Below are 18,940 nucleotides of genomic sequence, written 5' to 3'. Positions count from 1 at the left end.
ATTTAACAAGATCATGAGAGGTACTCTTTAAGGGTGAATCATACTACTACTAATGTAATAAGGGAGACTGTCAGTGTTTCATTCTGCATGTGGTTCGGGGAGCATAAAACTGATGACAGGTTCTGATGTGCACATGGCATAATGGAGTAACATGCTATTTGCACATTTTTTTTTACGTATACATATTTACAGAACACATATAAAAGCCCCATCACAGATAAAAGTTCTTTATAAAGTAATGTCCTGCCATGCACTTTTGAACTGCAGCAAATGTTGTGGCAGTAACTACAGCAGTGCGCAGTAACATGAGGTGAACACTCTATTGTACACACTTGGCAGTGATCGCTGCTTACATTGTGCTGCCAGACAAATAGGTAAGAAAGAATACTGCGTTCTTCCAGGGCTACAAGGATGTCCTATTTATCTTCCTACGTAGAGCTTTATTGCTCAGATGATCTTCTTGTTGTGTAGTCTGTAATGTGCTTCAGGTAAGTCTAGCCTTTAAATCTGATACAGACATCCATGATTGTCACTAATAACTCCCAATCACCTTATTACTGTTCAGTCCCATTATATTGTTTTACAATTGTACAAAAGAGAAATTAGCTACAAGGCAATCTTCAGTCAGCCATAACATTAAAGGGGTACTCAGGTGGAAAAAAATATTTTCATATCAACTGTGGCCAGAAAGTTAAACAGATTTGTAAATTACTTCTATCAAAAAATCTTCATCCTTCCAGTACTTATCAGCTGCTGTATGCTCCAGAGGATGTTGAGTTTTTTTTTTTTTTTTTATGTCTTACCACAGTGCTCTCTGCTGACACCTCTGTCCATGTTAGGAACTGTCCAGAGCAGGATAGGTTTGCTTTGGGGATCTGCTCCTACTCTGGACAGTTCCTGACATGGACAGAGGTGTCAGGAGAGAGCACTACAAAACAACTCAACTTCTTCTGGAGCATACAGCATCTGATAAATACTGTAAGGATTAAGATTTTTTAACAGAAGTAATTTAATAATTTGTTTAATTTTCTGAAGCCAGTTGATATATATAAAAAAAAAAATTCCACCGGAGTACCCCTTTTAAACACTGGTGGGTGAAAAAAATAAAATGGATTATCAAGTTACAATGACAGCTGTCAACAGGTGGGATATATTAGGGAGCAAGCAAACAGTCAGTTGTGGTACTTAATAGAATTAGACAGTTTTAGCAAATATGGGCCACTGTGTGCAAAACAAGACACATGGGCGGTTGTGTAGCCACATACCCAACAATGGCAATGGTATATAAGAAAGGTCGTCTGCCGCTATTCGGAAAGTGTACGGCAATGGATAGTTGGCTTCAGAAGAACCTGGCTCAGCTGCGCTGATCGACCAGACAGGTGAATGGATAAAAGAGGATTTATTGACCAGAATGCAACGCGTTTCGCTGCGCATGCGCAGCGAAACGCATTGCATTCTGGTCAATAAATCCTCTTTTATCCATTCACCTGTCTGGTCGATCAGTGGCGCTGAGCTGGGTTCTTCTGAAGCCAACTATCCATTGCCTATCCTCAGCATAGGCCATTAATATCAGCAGTTTGCCAGAGCCGCATTACCTGCATATACAGTACTTAGTGTAGTGGTCATGCTGGATTACTGCAGCTCAGCTCCTACTGAAGTAAATGGCAGCTGAGCTGTAGTAATCCAGTATGGTCACTATACAATATTTGCTAATATCTGCTATTTGCTTCCAGCTCTGTTCTCTGCATATGGTTTCCGGTGATCATCGGGGAATCAGACCCCGACCAATCAAATTTGGCGCCAAATAGCGTGGACCGTCCCACCACGGTAAGGTGACCTCACGGTCCACGCTATTTGGCGCCAAATTTGCAAGCTAAGTACCTCATAATTTCATAGTTTCATATCTTCATTTATTGCATTACAGCTGTATAGCTTTTCATGTTCTATCTATATACTCATGTTTTATCTATATACTATTCTATATCTTTGTGCTAGCAGTGTGCTGCTGTATTCTCCTGTTGCTGTATATTTAGCCCAGCAGCCGGCACCTGCAAGCCAGGTTTTTACAATAATTTGGAATTAATAGTGCTGGCCAACTTATTCTTTGGTTTTATATATATATATATATATATATATATTTATATATATATATATATATATATATATATATATATATATATATATATACACATCTTGAAAGCATGGTGACAATACGATTTGTTCTATCTGTAATAAGTATAATAATGTATTTTTTATGATGTGAAATCTATAGAGAAAGAACAACATATTTACCAAAGAGAAATAAACCAAATCCGTTTTATGTTTATTTATGACCTCAATATGATACAATAAAGATGTAGAATAGCTTGTATGCATCGCTTGTCTTCTCTGAGGCTATGGTGCAGATAATAAATATCTACTATAAATAAATAATAGCAGTCTTATTATATTGAAAGTGTATTTCAAGTTTGCTGTAGGTTGTAGATCATGTGTAAGAAGATCCAGGCTTCATTTCAGGTTCTCTATGCTAATCCCTTTACCGGGTGTATTTAATCTGTGACTGCATGTCCCAGAAATGATATGGCTCTCTGGTCACAACCCCTTGCAGCAGACTGATAAAGTACACTCAGGAGAACTGCTCTGACTCGTACTCTCCATAATGTTAATGACTAGCTACGTACTACCAGAATAAATAACTAGTATGACGGAGTGGAAAGACAAAGTTCTTACTGCATGAGTCTGTCAGATGCAAACAATGTATCCATGGGGGAGGTCCTGTACGTGTTATGCTGCCTGCGTCACCTGTATAGCAACAACAGGTTCCTCAAACACATCATATTATATCTAATCATGTACAAAGCACAAAACCCATAAAGAAAGTTAACCTAAAGGAGTTGTCTAACCCCATGAAATAGTTGGCAATTGGCTTACAATGGTATAAAATAACAAAGATAATAACTAATCTCTTGCTGCTCCTGTGCTGACTCCTTGTTCCCTGCTGATCTCTGTTTACCAGAGATGTGGCATCTCAGCATGAAAGTGCTGCGGCCCATCACTGGCTTAAAGGGGTACTCCACCCCTAGACATCTTATCCCCTATCCAAAGGATAGGGAATAAGATGTCTGATCGTGGGGGTCCCTCCACTGGGACCCCTGCAATCTCTGTGCAGCACCCAGGTTTGGTTTAGAATGCTGGGTACCGGCGGCGGGGGTCGTGGTGTCACGACCACGCCCCCTTGTGTCGTCACACCATGCCCCCTCAATGCAAGTCTATGGGAGGGGCGTAGCAATTGCCACACCTCTCCCATAGACTTGCATTGAGGGGGCGTGGTCATGATGTCACCACCCCGGCCGCCCGCTCCAAGCGTTCGGAACAAAATGTTCGGGACGATGGGGCAGCGGAGTACCCCTTTAAGCAGTAACATGTCGAAACCACCGAGGTCACTGCTGCAACAAGTGACTGGCCGGAATGGTCACATGTCATGGTCACCCAACATTGCTAGTAATTGGTGACGCTAGACTGGTGGGGAGACTAGGGTAGTGTTAGCACAGGAGCAGCATGGGACCAATGAAGTATTACTCTTTTTGTTATTTTATACCATAGGGTAGGAAAAACCTTTTTTTTTTTTTTTTTTTAAACTGTAGATTTTTATTAAGATTTTCACAAGGCAAATCAAACAAACAATAAAAGTTGGGGATAAATTCCCCAGTGGTAAGGAACGCATTATATCTTATGCAAACAAAGCATCAATGCAAGATAATAAGAATCACCTTTTTTTACGAACAACAAGGAGGGGGGTGTGGGGGAAGGAGGGGGGGGGGGAGACAACAGCGAAGAACATCCAGGTTAAAGGGGGGGGGAGGAAGACACAAAAGAAATACACAAAGATAGGGAAGGAAACAAAGGAAGAGGAAGGGAGAAGGTCTATGAGAGGCATACAGTTTAGGGAGGTTGTCTGTCAGCGTAACGGTCCCATGGGTCCCAAACGGAGAGAAAGTGTGGGATGGTGTTGTTCAAGGAGTGGATTTCCCGAACGCCGGCCATAAGTTCCCTCTCAGGAGGGGGGGGTAGTCTGTTTCTAATGTTTAGCAATGAGAGTCTTGGCTGCCAAAACAATATGTAAAAATAATTTGAACGGTTTCTTGGCCAAGGCTCTGGTGGACAAGTGTATTAGGTAGACCAGGGAATCTAAGGGCGCCCTAATTCCATAAACCTCCCGGAGTAGATCCTGCACCCAAAACGGAGTTAACAATGGACAGGTCCAAAATATGTGGTAGACATCGCCCAATCCCACCCCACATCTAGAACATTGGGGTGGTATGTCAGGGTTTAACTTATTTAGAAGAACAGGGGTGTGATACCAGCTCATAAGCATCTTGTACTGTGTTTCTTTATAGGCCGTACAGATCGAGGCCCGAGAGGCCCTGTCCCAAATCACCCTCCACTGAGGAATCGTCATAGTAGTGTTGAGAGCTTTGTTCCAGCTTTCCATGTAGCGGTGAGAAGGGGCAGTACCATCCAGGGGGAGATTAAAAGGGAATAGATGCTCGAAAGAAGTCCCTTCGTCTGAGGCCCACTCCTACTCAACCTCTTGTAGCTCGTGGGAAGTGACACCATCAACGAGCCTCATTGCGAAGACAAATAGTGCCTCAGTTGCATATAGTGGGCCAGAGCAGAGGCAGGGAGGTCTGAACGGGATTGTAGCTTATCAAAGGGTAATAGAACACGGGTGACCGGGTTCACGACATCAGCCCAGCAAAACAACCCCCTCGACCCCCACATCCCTACCATATGAGAAGTGCTTCCTGGGGGAAAGGCCGGGTGATACAAAAAGGACTGCATTGGAGAGAAGGAGGAAAGGAGTTGGAACCACCTGGTGCTGTAAGTCCAAACATACCGCGTGAAGGACATAGGGCCCAACAGAAGATGTGTCGGGGACAAGAGTGGAAAGGACCACAGGTAAGTACTGGGGTGCACCGGTGCCAGCCACAGTTTTTCAAGTTCCATCCATTTACTATAGGCCCGATGAGTAGCCCATGCTGCCAAGTGACGTAAGTGGGCAGCCCAATAGTACTTTGCAACGTCAGGCACACCCAGACCCCCAGAAAAGCGACTCGCCATCATCACCGACATAGGGAGTCTATGCCGTTTGACATTCCATATAAACCGAAAAATAGCGGACTGGAACGACCTCAACGTCGCCAAGGGGACCCGCACCGGCAGCATTTTGAAAAAATAGAGCAGTTTTGGTAAGATCGTCATCTTAACGGCAGCGATCCACCTAAAAATGGAAATGTATTGAGACTGCCCTTTGTCTAACAGTGCGCGGAGCTCTTGGAACAAAGAGGGGAAATTAACAGAGTACAGAGAAGAGTAGAAAGAGTAGTGAGAATGTAATTGAGATATCAGAGAAGAAGGGAGATTGACAGGCATAGCTTCTGACTTGGAGAGGTTGACCTTATAGCCCGAGACCAGGCCATACTCATGCAAAAGTCTGTAGAGGGTAGGTAAGGACAGAAGAGTGTTAGTAAGGGTCCGCAAAACATCATCTGAGAAGAGACAGATCTTAAAAGTCCTATCATGCAGGGTAACACCAGAAACGTCCGGGCTCTCCCAGATCAGGGCCGCTAGCGGTTCTATGCAAAGGGCAAAGATCAGGGGGGACAGCCGGCAACCCTGCCCTGTCCCATTGTAGAGGGTGAAAGGAGGGGAGGAGTCGAAACGGAGTTTGAGAGAGGCAGTGGGAGAGGAGTAGAGACCCTGCAGAGTCATGAGAAAATTACCCGTGATTCCAAATTTTTGTAGAATAGCAAACATAAAAGGCCAGCCCAGCCTATCGAACGCTTTTTCAGCATCCAGGCTTAAAATGAATGCTTGTTCTGATCTCCTATTGACAAGGTCGTTGAGATTGACAACCCGTCGCGTGTTATCACTACCCCCCCCCCCCCCCCAGAAAAGAATTAGGGGATTAGCTTGGGAAGAAGTAAAAGAGGAGGAAAAACCATTTCATAAGAATGATAGTGCTATGTGCTTGGAACCTTTTTTAGTGATCTGCACCAGACAGGGACCCTTAAAGGGATACTCCAGAGGTAAAAAATATGTTTTCAAACAACTGGTGCCGTTAAGTTATACAGATTTGTAAATTACACCTATTTAGAAAAAAAAACAAAAAAAAACAATGTCTTCCAGTACTTATCAGCTGCTATATGCTCGAGAGGAAGTTGTATAGATGTTTTCAGTCTGACCACAGTGCTCTCTGCTGCCACATCTGCTCATGTCAGGAATTGTCCAGAGTAGGAGCAAACCCCCATTGTAAACCCTTGGAAAGAACTACACAATTTTCTCTGGAACACACAGCAGATGATAAGTACTGGAAGGCTTGAGTTTTTTAAATAGATGTAATCTGTTTAAAGTTATACAAATCTGTATAACTTTATGCAGCCAGGGGATTTGAAAAGTATTCACCGGAGTACTCCTTTATTAAAGTTCCCCCCCCCCCCCCCACCACCCATAGTTCATATGGTTCTAAATAAGGAAGCAATAGGCACTTTGTGTACTGCAATATGAAGCCTTCATATGGCTCTACTGTCCAACTTCAATAGGGTAATAATTCCATAGAACTGCATGTGATGTAACATGCCACAAATTGGAGGCACATAGAGGTACAATTTTATGCCACACACTTCTATGGGGAAAAAAAAAAATCATCGATAGGTTCCTGTCTTGAGTTGGCCCTATACGGGTGTTAAAATGTTTCATGTATGGCTTAAATGTTTCATACGGCTTAAAATAACAGAGAAGCTATACTTACTATATGATGTTCCGGGTCCCTGCTTATCACCGCTACTACCTGGTGATTTATTGTTCCTACAGGAACTGCCCCACTAAGCAAATCATTGGTCGCAACCAATATACCGGTATCCTTCCACAGCTACTGACTGATGGGGCACTTCTTCTGAGGACCATGACAAGTAGGGGTTTGAGAGCATCGACGCAGCACCTGTGGAGGCTCGTGTAGGTGATTATGGCTTCTTTATTTTAGAGCTTTTTAATATTTTGATGTTTTTCCCCCCAAACAGCCCCTTTAAAGTCAAGTGAACACGCTTATTTTGTCAGGATCGGCAGACCATCTAATGTGTATGTGAGCCACCTGACTCTCCACAACAGAACATGTCAGAAAAAAGAAGGATGAGGCATGTTGAATTTTAACTTGCCGGATCTTTCTGTTCTATTTTCTCACCTCTCTGAGGCCAATCACAGTGTGCACATCTCTTTTGACCAACAAAGCATTAAGGCAACAGCTTTATAATCTTTTCTCAAGTTGGGGAAGCTGGCTAATAACAAATATGGATTATGTTACAACTTCCATGAGGTTCTTCATCTATCTTTCCCACAATCCTGAAGGTAAATCCAGTGACATAATGGAGTGAGATATGTATTTCCATAGAATACAGCAGACACAGAAAAAAACTAGTGGCACCAGTACCTTGTAATGCAGCTCCACGAGATGGACCATATAGGTATACGGGAAACCAACTAGAAATAGTCAGAAAACAGTGGTGCTAGGACAATGAAAACGTAGTAAATACAATGCAGTAATAAGAAAAACCAGTGTCCTGCACTCATTGTGTAGATTCTGGATCTTCAGCTCCCATCTCGGGCTGCTAATCCGGCATCGGAGACAAAGTGGCGTAGGGTGCTCCGAGGTGACTGCCGATAGTTTCAAGTATACAATTCCGCTTCTTCCGGCCGGAGGCCGGAAGAAGCGCATTTGTATGCGTGAAACCACCGGCAGTCGCCTCGGTGTGCCCCACGCCACTTTGTCTCCGATGCCGGATTAGCAGCCCCAGAATCTACACGATGAGTGCAGGAGACTGGTTTTTCTTATTACTGCAATGTATTTCCATAGACTTGGCATTCCTATGTTCAAGTAACGTAGGTGAAAACCCCTGTGAAAGCTGTAAGAGTACAATCACACAGACAAAACCAGCGTTCATATCAAGTTATGCCCCAAGGCTTTCTAAAGTGACACAATGTGGAATTTGATGAAGGAATTTCTGTGGTTCCCATATCAAAAATCGTGTTGGTTTTGCCAGTGTTAACATACCCTAAAGGCTAAGTTTCCACTTCCACTTTTTTCTGGCAGTTTTTGGATATCTGCCACTGCAGTTTTTGAGCCAAAGTCAGAAGTGGATCCATAAGAGAGAAGAAGTGTAAGTCCTTCCTTTATATGTCCTATTCCTTTTGAATACATTTCTGGCTTTGGCTCAGAAACTGCAGTGGCAGAAATCCAAAAACTGCCAGAAAAAAAACAAGTGGAAACTTAGCCTAATGGTGGCCAAATGAGTGATTACTGCATGCATGATATCACAAGATGCCCACTGGGAAAATATGAAGCACATCACTGAAAAACAGCAGGCTGTATTACTCGTAGCCACTAGTGAACCAGGCCCTAACTCCCCACACATTAGGTCATCGAATGCGAATGAAGGCTTCTATTGTCTATGGCTAATTCAAGAGGTTTTATATTACTGTTATGTTGTGCACCAAAAATTACTTTACTTTGTAATGTAAAAGGAAGGAATTTATGAGAAAAAACGAGTTAAGCTGTAAAGCATGCCGCTCCTTGTTTTCATGGGGGATGTCATGAGGATACAAAGAGAGTAGTAGAGGTCATTGACAGATGTCTTGCTACTAGTATATACAAAGAGTTCAGTGTACACTGGACGTTCATATACTATGCTGCATAAATGTGTATGCACAATACTTCCGTATGACACAGTGGTTTAAAGGATAAATCCAGTCAATATGACCTTAAAGGGGTACTCCGCCTAAGACATCTTATACCCTATCCAAAGGATAGAGAATAAGATGTCTGATCGAGGGGGTCACGCCACTGGGGACCCCCACGATCTCTGCAACACCACCCCGCCGTCATCACTACAGAGCAAACTGGCTCTGTGCATGATGAGGGGGCGATGCAGGGGATGGAGCATTGTGTCATCATAGCTCCGCCCCCGTGACGCCACGTCCGGCCCACTCAATACAAGTCTATGGGAGGGGCGCGGCAATCGCCATGCCCCCTCTTATAGACTTGTATTAAGGGAGCGGGGTGTGACATCATGGGGGGGGGGGGGGGTTGGGGGGGGGGTTTAGGAGCCATGACATCACAATGCTCCATCCCCTGCATCTTTCCATCACCATGCACAGAGCCAGTTTGCTCTGTAGTGATGATGGCGGGGTGGCGCTGCAGAGATCGCGGGGTCCTTTGGATTGGGGATAAAATGTCTGCGGCGGAGTGCTACTTTAAATTTCATAGATCTGAGGAGAAGATCACACTGGTGAAGTGAATGATTTACAGAATGAACCCTCAAATCCCCTCGGTACTGCCCGACATACATTCTAAGCATTAAAGGGGTATTCCAGGATTTTTTTTTATTTGACTATGCTACAGGGACTGTAAAGTTAGTGTAGTTCATAATATAGTGTCTGTACCTGTGTGTGACGGTTTTCTCACAATTCTTATGTGATTTTCACTCCAATATTTATTTTTATCAACATACAAAATGACTGTTGTCTCAGATTTTTCCCAGCTTGCAATGCGGCCGAGACCTGACTCACTAGTCAACTGATGACAGGGAGCCTGTCTGCTTCAATTAGTGGAGGGATCAATCTGCAACTAATGCAACAGCTGTAGGCACCATGATTAAAAACCATAGGTCTTTTGTTTCAATGGGTGGGGTGGCTGATGTGCGGGAGGGAGGTAGATGGAATTGTGGGATTTGTAGTCAAAAAAACATAAGTCAAACATGAAATACAAGTTCACAAAAATCTAGCCACAGTGTTATGGTAATCTCACAACATAGCCATTTAGCCCCAAGACAAGTGCAGATCCTTCCTAAGCATGTCCATTACTGTCTGCCAGGTACGTACCAAAATCACCTTATGGTGGAGAACCCCTTTAACCTATACACATCCTTTATGGTTACATGGCTGTATCGAGGCTCCTTGTTCTGGAAATCAGAAGGGTCCATAAAGATAATTCAGACTGTATTTTCTTTTAGGCCTCATTAACGCAACTAAGATCCCGCACCAAATTTCCACAAGCAAATTTCAAGCGGATTCTGCCTCCTATTGATCTTAATGGGAATTTTGCTCCTTAATTCACAGGTCGGAAGTTACACATCAGAGGAATTGGAACACATTTAATCTTCCGTAGGCATCTTCCAGGGATTATCACAGACTATAAGCGCCGATTCTGGACCATTTTGAACGGTTCCACTCACGATAAACAGTGAGTAAAATTCCTTGTGCTGTGGGAGTTACCTTGGGCTGTGGCTATAATAGTAAGGCCAGTTTAAGATGGTTTTAATAAAGCTGTACTTTTACATCAGTATTGTGAAGGCCGTCCAGGATATCATTCGAAAAGTGTATGGAACCTAGTTGTGTTACTACTCATAACCTGTTTAAATGCTTGGCACTGTTTTTGGAAGAAAGCAGACATACAGTGGTCCCTCAACATACGATGGTAATCCGTTCCAAATGGACCATCGTTTGTTGAAACCATCGCATGTTGAGGGATCCGTGCAATGTAAAGTATAGGACAGTGGTCTACAACCTGCGGACCTCCAGGTGTTGCAAAACTACAACACCCAGCATGCCCGGACAGCCGTTGGCTGTCCGGGCATGCTGGGTGTTGTAGTTTTGCAACATCTGGAGGTCTGCAGGTTGTAGACCACTGTTAGAGGAAGTTGTACTCACCTGTCCCCGCCGCTCCGGACCGTCACCGCTCGTCACCGCTGCCCTGGATCGCTGTCGCCGCGTCCCCGAGGTGTTCCCGACGCTCCGGTAAGGCCTCTGCTTCCCCGGCATCCGCGCGCTCCGTCGCCGCCATCACGTCGCTACGCACGCCGCTCCTATTGGATGACGGGACTGCGTGCGCGGCGACGTGATGACGTCAATGGAGAGCGCCGACGATGCAGAGGATCCCGAAGAGGACGCGCCGGAGCCCCGAGGACAGATGAGTGACCATCACCGGAGCTCACGGGGCACCGCAAACGGCTATCCGGTGGTAGCTGAAGCAGTCTGCGCTGCCGGATAGCCGTTTATGTGATGGCCCCGACATACAAAAGCATTGTATGTTGATGCTGCCTTCAACATGCGATGGCCTCTGAGAGGCCATCGCATGTTGAAATTATCGTATGTCGGGGCCATCGTAGGTCGAGGGGTCACTGTATATTTTTTTTACAATGTCTTCAAAGCTGCCCACAGCTTCTTTTATGTTCATAAGAATAGTGACATCAGTTATCCATGCTCAAAAGAAGAAGAAAGTCGACCTATCACTGGTTGAGGTGGGCCGCTGCTCTGCTGTGTCAACATTGAGACCACTAAGTGATAAGCAGCGTGCACAGAGAATATGGCAGCAGTAGAGGGTCGCGGCAAATGAGTACAGTTTTTTTTTTCTTATTAGCTCCCAACTATTCATATTAAAAAAAGTCCAAACTCATCAAAGAATAGTCAGCCTAACCCACCAATTTCAGAGTCCAGCCTACTATCTAAGGATGCATTCACACCACGTTTTTGCAATACAGTTCCCGTATACTTTTTCTATGTGAAAACCGTACGGAACCGTATTGAAAACCGTATGCATTGACTCTCCATTGAAAACCGTATGCCAAAAGATGCATCAGGTTGTGTCCGTTTTGCATCCTGTACGGTTTTGTCAGTTTTTCTCCCGTACCCAAAACCGTAGCCGTGGTCCGGGTGAAAAACTGTATTAAACCGTAAACGTTTGTTTTTAACATGGGAGTCAATGGGAACCGTACAGAACTGTATGTACGTACGGTTCCATCTGGTTTGCACCATACGGTTTTTGACTTTGCACAGTTTTTTTTCTTGGAATTTCAATCTAACAAGTGAAACTTTATTCATAATGGAGTGAAAAGTTCAAAACGTATACGTTTTTTTTCTTAAAAAAAACAGATGCAACCGGACAACATTTTTTAAACCGTATACGTTTTTTAACTGTATACGGGTTAAAATTTGTACACACGTTTTGATACAGTTTAGTTAGGTTTTGAGGAATCAGTTTTTCATCAAAAACCTGATACAGGAACTGTATTGCAAAAACGCAGTGTGAATGCAGCCTAACGTATATGGAGATGTCCTGTTTCTCTCCTGACAGATGATGCCAGGGAAGGGAAGGATAGTCTCATTCTTTTGTTTTCTATAGAAATAAGCAACCGCCAGAGGAGTCTGGGAGCGGCTTCTCTAGTCTCACAACTGAAGGGTCACACTTGGTCAGGTTCAGAGCCACTCCTGGCTTTGGATTTTTTTTTTTTTAATGCACCAGACTGGATTGTGTATATCTAACAGTACTTTAAAAGTCAAATGTTATAAAAGAATAAACACTTCTGAGCACCTACTCCTTTTCTCATTCTTTTTAGCCTGTATTAGCTTTTACTAAGGATTTGATGAAGAGTGTTTTCTGTCTTGAAACACGTAAGTAAGCATTCTGGAGTGTTTCTTTGTCTTTTAAGAGTGTTTACAATATAATGCTTTGGTAGTCACATAATTGTAATGCAGCGGCTATTACAGAAGAAATGTATTTAAAGGGGGACTCCGGTGGAAAACAATTTTTTTTCTAATCAACTGGTGCCAGAAAGTTAAACAGATTTGTGAATTAGTTTTATTTAATAATCTTAATCCTTCCAGTACTTATGAGCTGCTGGAAGTTGTATAGTTCTTTTCAGTCTGACCACAGTGCTCTCTGCTGACACCTCTGTCCGTGTCAGGAACTGTCCACAGTAGGAGCAAATCCACATAGCAAACCTCTTCTGCTTCGAACAGTTCCTGAAATGGACAGAGGTGTCAGCAGAGAGCAATGTGGTCAGACAGAAAAGAACTACACAACTTCCTCTAGTTGTATAGTTCTTTTCTGTCTGACCACAGTGCTCTCTGCTGACACCTCTGTCCATTTCAGGAACTGTTCGAAGCAGGAGAGGTTTGCTATGTGGATTTTCTCCTACTGCGGCAGTTGAAAAGTACTGCAGCTGATAAGTACTGGAAGGATTAAGATTTTTAAATAAAAGTAATTTACAAATCTGTATAACTTTCTGGCACTAGTTGATTAGAAAAAAATTGTTTTTCACTGGAGTACCCCTTTAGGGTGCGTTCACACTGCGGAATCTCCGCTCGCTTAATTTCGCAAGTGTAGATTCTGCCTGGCGGCCGGCGAAGTTGCTTCGGCGCTAGGGCCGAGGGCACTGAGCCGTCACCATTGACGGATATGCAGTGCTTGCGGAATCCGTGTAAAGAATGAACATGTTCTTTCTTTGCGTGGAACAATGTCAGCGGCGGAATTGTCCGCCACGGAAGTTCCGCAGTGTGAACTGCATTCACACTAATGTTAAGTTCCCACCGCGGAATTCCGCTCGCGGAGTTCCGCTCGTGGAATTCCGCTCGCAGAGTACCGCTCGCGGAGTTCCGCTTGTGGAATTCCGCTCGCGGAGTTCCGCTCGTGGAATTTCGCGGGAATTCCGTAGTGTGAACGCACCTTTAAAGGGGTACTCCGCCCCTAGACATCTTATCCCCTATCCAAAGGATAGGGGATAAGATGTCAGATCACCGGGGTCCCGCTGCTGGGGACCCCGGGGATCGCTGCTGCAGCACCGCGCTATCATTACTGCGCAGAGCGAGATCGGGCAATACAGGGGCCGGAGCATCGTTATGTCACGGCTCCGCCCCTCGTGACGTCACGGCCCGCCCCCGTCAATACAAGTCTATGGGAGGGGGCGTGGCGGTCGTCACGCCCCCTGCCATAGACTTGCATTAAGGGGATGGGCCGTGATGTCATGAGGGGGCGGAGCCATGACATCACGTTGCTCGGGCCCCTGTATCGCCCGTCATTACGCACAGAGCGAACTCTCTCTGTGCAGTAATGATAGCGCAGTGCCGCAGTGGTGATCCCAGGGGTCCCCAGCAGCGGGACTGCGGCGATCTAACATCTTATCCCCTATCCTTTGGATAGGGGATAAGATGCCAGGGGCGGAGTACCCCTTTTGTGGATCAGTTAGCAACTTGCACTCACAATGAAGGACATTTAACAATGTTTGCTTATGGATTCTTTTTTTTAGTAATTTTTCCCTTACTTTTTCTTTGCTTATGTGTGACTTATTTATCAACTGGTTTCAGCCTGTTGATAATTTTCTTTCACGTAAGCAATTTTTCCTTTTTTACTTTGGTAGTGGCTTTTTCTGCTCCACGTTTGAGCTGGAGTAAATTTAGTCAATTTTTAACCCTGTTGTGACTTTTTTTTGCACAGTTGCGACTGTCGCAGTTAATAAATACCTGACTACCCGTAGTCCATTTTAAAATGATTACTACGTAGTTCATTTTTGGAAAACTTGCTTTTCTCGCTTTGCAGTCAAAATGTTGCACGAAAAATCGCGTAGTCGCAGTTGCGACAATTTTGCCACAATTATAGTAAAGAAAACCTGACTAAACCCATTGATAAATGTCCATAAATATTGTTATGATGAAGCAAAGCCACAGTACAGAGAGAGAACGTGTCTTTGTGGACCTGGGACATGCAAGACTGACAGGATATCGGCTATTCCCTAAATTCTCTGTACAATATATTGTAACCACTGTATAGATCGGTGATCTCAAACTGTGGCTCTCCAGATATGGCAAAAATTCAACTCCCAGCATGCCCGGACAGCCAACGGCTGCCCGGGCATGCAGGGAGTTGAAGTTTTGCCACATCTGGGGGGGCCATAGTTTCAGACCACGGTATAGATAGACTACACGTATGCGAAACTACTTTAAAAAAAAGTTTATACCATTATCGACACGTCAAAAAGACTTTTTTCTTTTCTTTAAAATCCAATTATATTAGTAACTTACGATACTTTGTAAAGGAAGCCAGCTCTAACCGAAAGCACATAGATCAAATCAAAGAAAAGACGGAAAGGCAAGTCTTACCTGTTATAACACCGTGTTCCTTTCCATGATTCAGGCTGTAAAATATCAAAGGAATGTATTGTAATCACCGGTAGGGTACTGTCTATTACATTTCCAGCCTAATTGGTGACTCACGCTGAGGAAGAGATGACATCCCTGATGCACGCCAAAACTAAACATGGCATCCCTTGTGTACCCCAGCAACCTACACAATCTGATTTTATACTGATGCCCTGGATTCTGTAATCCTTTAATTACCAATTACTTTGTGATCAACTACGCCACTTGTAACTGTAATATCCAGGAGCTGCTGCTGCTTGTCTGACAATACCTGGCTATGCTGAAATTGCACCAAAATAGGAAATAGTTAATATAAACTATTGGAAGGATTAAGATTTTTTAATAGAAGTAATTTACAAATCTGTTTAACTTTCCGGAGCCAGTTGATATATATATATATATATATATATATATATATATAAAAGGTTTTGCCTGGAATACCCCTTTAACTTTCTGGCACCAGTCCATTAAAAAAATTTAAGTTTTCCACGGGAGTACCCCTTTAACCCCTTAAGGACACATGACGTACTGGAACGTCATGTGTCCACTCCCGATCTATAACGCGGGGCCACGGCGTGGCCCCGCGTCATAGCGGTTCGGGCCCGGCCTCTAACAACGGCCGGGACCCGTGGCTAATAGCGCGCGGCATTGATCGCTGTGCCGCGCGCTATTAACCCTTTAGACGCGGCGTTCAAAGTTGAACGCCGCGTCTAAAGTGAAACCGAAACCATGCCGGCTAGCTCAGTGGGCTGTTCGGGATAGCCGCGGTGAAATCGCGACATCCCGAACAGCTTACAGGACAGCGGGAGGGCCCCTACCTGCCTCCTCGCTGTCCGATCGCCGAATGACTGCTCAGTGCCTGAGCATCGGCAGAATCATCGATCACTGGTTTCTTATGAGAAACCAGTGATCAATGTAAAAGATCAGTGTGTGCAGTTCTATAGGTCCCTATGGGGCCTATAACACTGCAAAAAAAAAGTGCAAAAAAAAAGTGAATAAACATCATTTAACCCCTTCCCTATTAAAAGTTTGAATCACCCCCCTTTTCCCATAAAAGAAAAAACACAGTGTAAATAAAAATAAAAATAAACATAAATGGTATCGCCGCGTGCGGAAATGTCCGAATTATAAAAATATATCGTTAATTAAACCGCACGGTCAATGGCGTGCGCGCAAAAAAATTCCAAAGTCCAAAATAGTGCATTTTTGGTCACTTTCTATATCATGAAAAAATGAATAAAAAGCGATCAATAAGTCCTATCAATGCAAAAATGATACCGTTAAAAACTTCAGATCACGGCGCAAAAAATGAGCCCTCATACCGCCCCATACACGGAAAAATAAAAAAGTTATAGGGGTCAGAAGATGACAATTTTAAACGTATAAATTTTTCTGCATGAAGTTATGATTTTTTCCAGAAGTGCGACAAATTCAAACCTGTATAAGTAGGGTATCATTTTAATCATATGGACCTACAGAATAAAGGTAAGGTGTCATTTTTACCGAAAAATGTACTACGTAGAAACGGAAGCCCCCAAAAGTTACAAAATGGCGTTTTTTTTTTCAATTTTGTCTCACAATGATTTTTTTTCCCGTTTCACCGTAGATTTTTGGGCACAATGACTGACGTCATTACAAAGTAGAATTGGTGGTGCAAAAAATAAGCCATAATATGGATTTTTAGGTGCAAAATTGAAAGAGTTATGATTTTTTAAAGGCAAGGAGCAAAAAACGAAAATGCAAAAACGGAAAAACCCCCGGTCCTTAAGGGGTTAATGTGAATTACCCAACATACCTCCAACAGAACACTCTGACATATACCACTATGTAAGAATACAGAGGCACAGAGTGCAATTGTAGTATTATATGCCTTTAGGTCAGTGTTTCCCAAACAGGGTGCCTCCAGCATTTGCAAAACTACAACTCCCAGCATGCCCGGACAGCCTTCGGCTGTCCGGCCATGCTGGGAGTTGTAGTTTTGCAACAGCTGGAGGCACTCTGGGAGGGAAACACTGCTTTAGGCACTGAAAGCTGTACTTTCCATAATATTAAGAAATCATAGAGCCTCCTATGGACAAGCAAAATGCTGTGATACATCCCCACTCTTACATTATAGAAATATGAAATAAAGTTGCTGTTTAGGAACCTGGCTTCTGGATGACTACTACCACGAATGTTGTAATTGCAGCCATGTTGGTCATTAAGCTTTGGCAGAGGCGTAGCTATAGGGGGTGCAGAGGTATAACTCACAACGGGGCCCTGATGCTTTAGGGGGCCCCAAAGGACATCTGCCCCATAAGAAACCAGAATTATAATTGGAACAAGGGGCTTGTAGCACAATTGCATCAGGGCCCAGAAGCTACAGGTAACGCCTCTAAGCTTTGGTACATGTAACTATGAAATTAGCGAAAATTTTGTACACTGTTTATTTTTTGTACTTATGCCCAGGATTGGTCAATTTGCAGTTATTTCAGATATATTTCTGTTTTCGTAGACAACTGCTTTTTTAGGCTTTGCTCACACAACCATAATGACTTCTCTTGTTAAAGGGGTATTACCGCCCTTAAAGGGGTATTCCAGGCAAAAACTTTTTTATATATATCAACTGGCTCCAGAAAGTTAAACAGATTTGTAAATTACTTCTATTAAAAAATCTTAATCCTTTCAGTACTTATGAGCTTCTGAAGTTAAGGTTGTTCTTTTCTGTCTAAGTGCTCTCTGATGACACCTGTCTTGGGAAATGCCCAGTTTAGAAGATGTTTGCTATGGGGATTTGCTTCTAAACTGGGCGTTTCCCGAGACAGGTGTCATCAGAGAGGACTTAGACGGAAAAGAACAACCTTAACTTCAGAAGCTCATAAGTACTGAAAGGATTAAGATTTTTTTTAATAGAAGTAATTTACAAATCTGTTTAACTTTCTGGAGCCAGTTGATATATAAAAAATTTTGATTTCTTATGCCAAATAAATAACTTTTGTAATTGGCTTCCATAAAGAAAAAAATAAAATGTATGCGAGTTTTTCTGCTGTATACTTCTGGCCACCGGGGGGTCTTCCTTCTTGGCCAGAACACATTCTGTCTGGTCAAAATCTCAGATTTTGGTCTCCTGCTTGTAATGGCAGGAGACCAAACTCAGGAAGTGTTTCTCTGCACTGAGCTTGATTGACAGCTGCAAAAAGCCTCACTGACAGCTGCACAGACTAAGACTGCTTTCACACTATAAAAATACTTCCGTAATGAACGCCCGTTATAAAAAGCCTGGAAATCGGCCGGTATAAAATCACTAACGGCCTTTAGAAAATTCCATTATAGTCTATGGGATTTTTCTAATGGCCGTTTTAACCCATTATCGCCCGTTATTAATAACGGCTGTTATTTTGTGACGGCCAATGAACGGGAGAAATAGTGCATGCCCTAATTCTCCCGTTACTATTGCCCGTCACAAAATAACGGCCGTTATTAATAACGGGCGATAATGGGTTAAAACAGGATTTTCTAACAGCCGTTAGTGATTTTGTACCAGCCATATAACTGCCGATTTTCAGGCTTTTTATAACGGAAGTATTTTTATAGTGTGAAAGCAGCCTAAGCTGCACAGAGCCTCACTGAAAGATACACAGACTGAAAGCTGCATCACAGAGCTGGAGATCTTCTGTTCATCTCAGTGCTGCAACAATGTAAGGACAGAAGTGGTCCCCCAGCAGGCTTCAGTGATGTCATGCCTGCTGGTAAATGCCCACTTTATCCTGCTGGGAGATTGCACTATATGAGCAAGAATAAAAGGTAAGATACACAGCTTTTTAAAGATCTGAATTTTTTTTTATGGGTGGGAGGGGTGTTAGGAGTAGTTAGGGAACATAGCCTGAGTTAGTTTACAAAAGTTTATTTGGTGACAAGTACTCTTTAAAAATGTATC

The 18,940-nt window shown here is 43.4% G+C and overlaps 1 protein-coding gene and 1 long non-coding RNA gene across 5 annotated transcripts in view; one reads left to right on the top strand and one right to left on the bottom strand.

Moving 5' to 3' along the window:
- The window catches only part of MOSPD1 (motile sperm domain containing 1), a 77,637-nt gene that overhangs the window by 26,846 nt on the left and 31,851 nt on the right, over nucleotides 1-18,940 (bottom strand). For 2 of the 4 annotated variants that reach the window (XM_056538428.1, XM_056538427.1), the window contains exon 2: nucleotides 14,986-15,020. The exons of 1 other annotated variant lie outside the window; for it this stretch is intronic. Coding sequence is in view for 1 of the 3 variants with exons in the window: in XM_056538427.1 (XP_056394402.1) it covers nucleotides 14,986-15,020 (35 nt within the window). In the remaining 2 variants the exon portion in view is untranslated. Of the gene's footprint in view, nucleotides 1-14,985; nucleotides 15,021-15,222; nucleotides 15,248-18,940 lie in introns of those variants that run through there. One more of the 4 variants, XM_056538429.1, reaches the window with a different exon arrangement.
- Nucleotides 10,197-15,167, top strand: LOC130290594 (uncharacterized). The gene is made up of 3 exons (XR_008847643.1): nucleotides 10,197-10,294; nucleotides 12,447-12,501; nucleotides 15,083-15,167. It is a non-coding gene; the product is annotated as an uncharacterized LOC130290594 (long non-coding RNA).

This window comes from Hyla sarda, chromosome 9 (assembly GCF_029499605.1).
Source record: "Hyla sarda isolate aHylSar1 chromosome 9, aHylSar1.hap1, whole genome shotgun sequence".
Lineage (NCBI taxonomy): Eukaryota > Metazoa > Chordata > Amphibia > Anura > Hylidae > Hyla > Hyla sarda.
The sequence above is the reverse complement of the archived record's forward strand: the minus strand, read 5'-3'. Positions and strand labels throughout refer to the sequence as shown.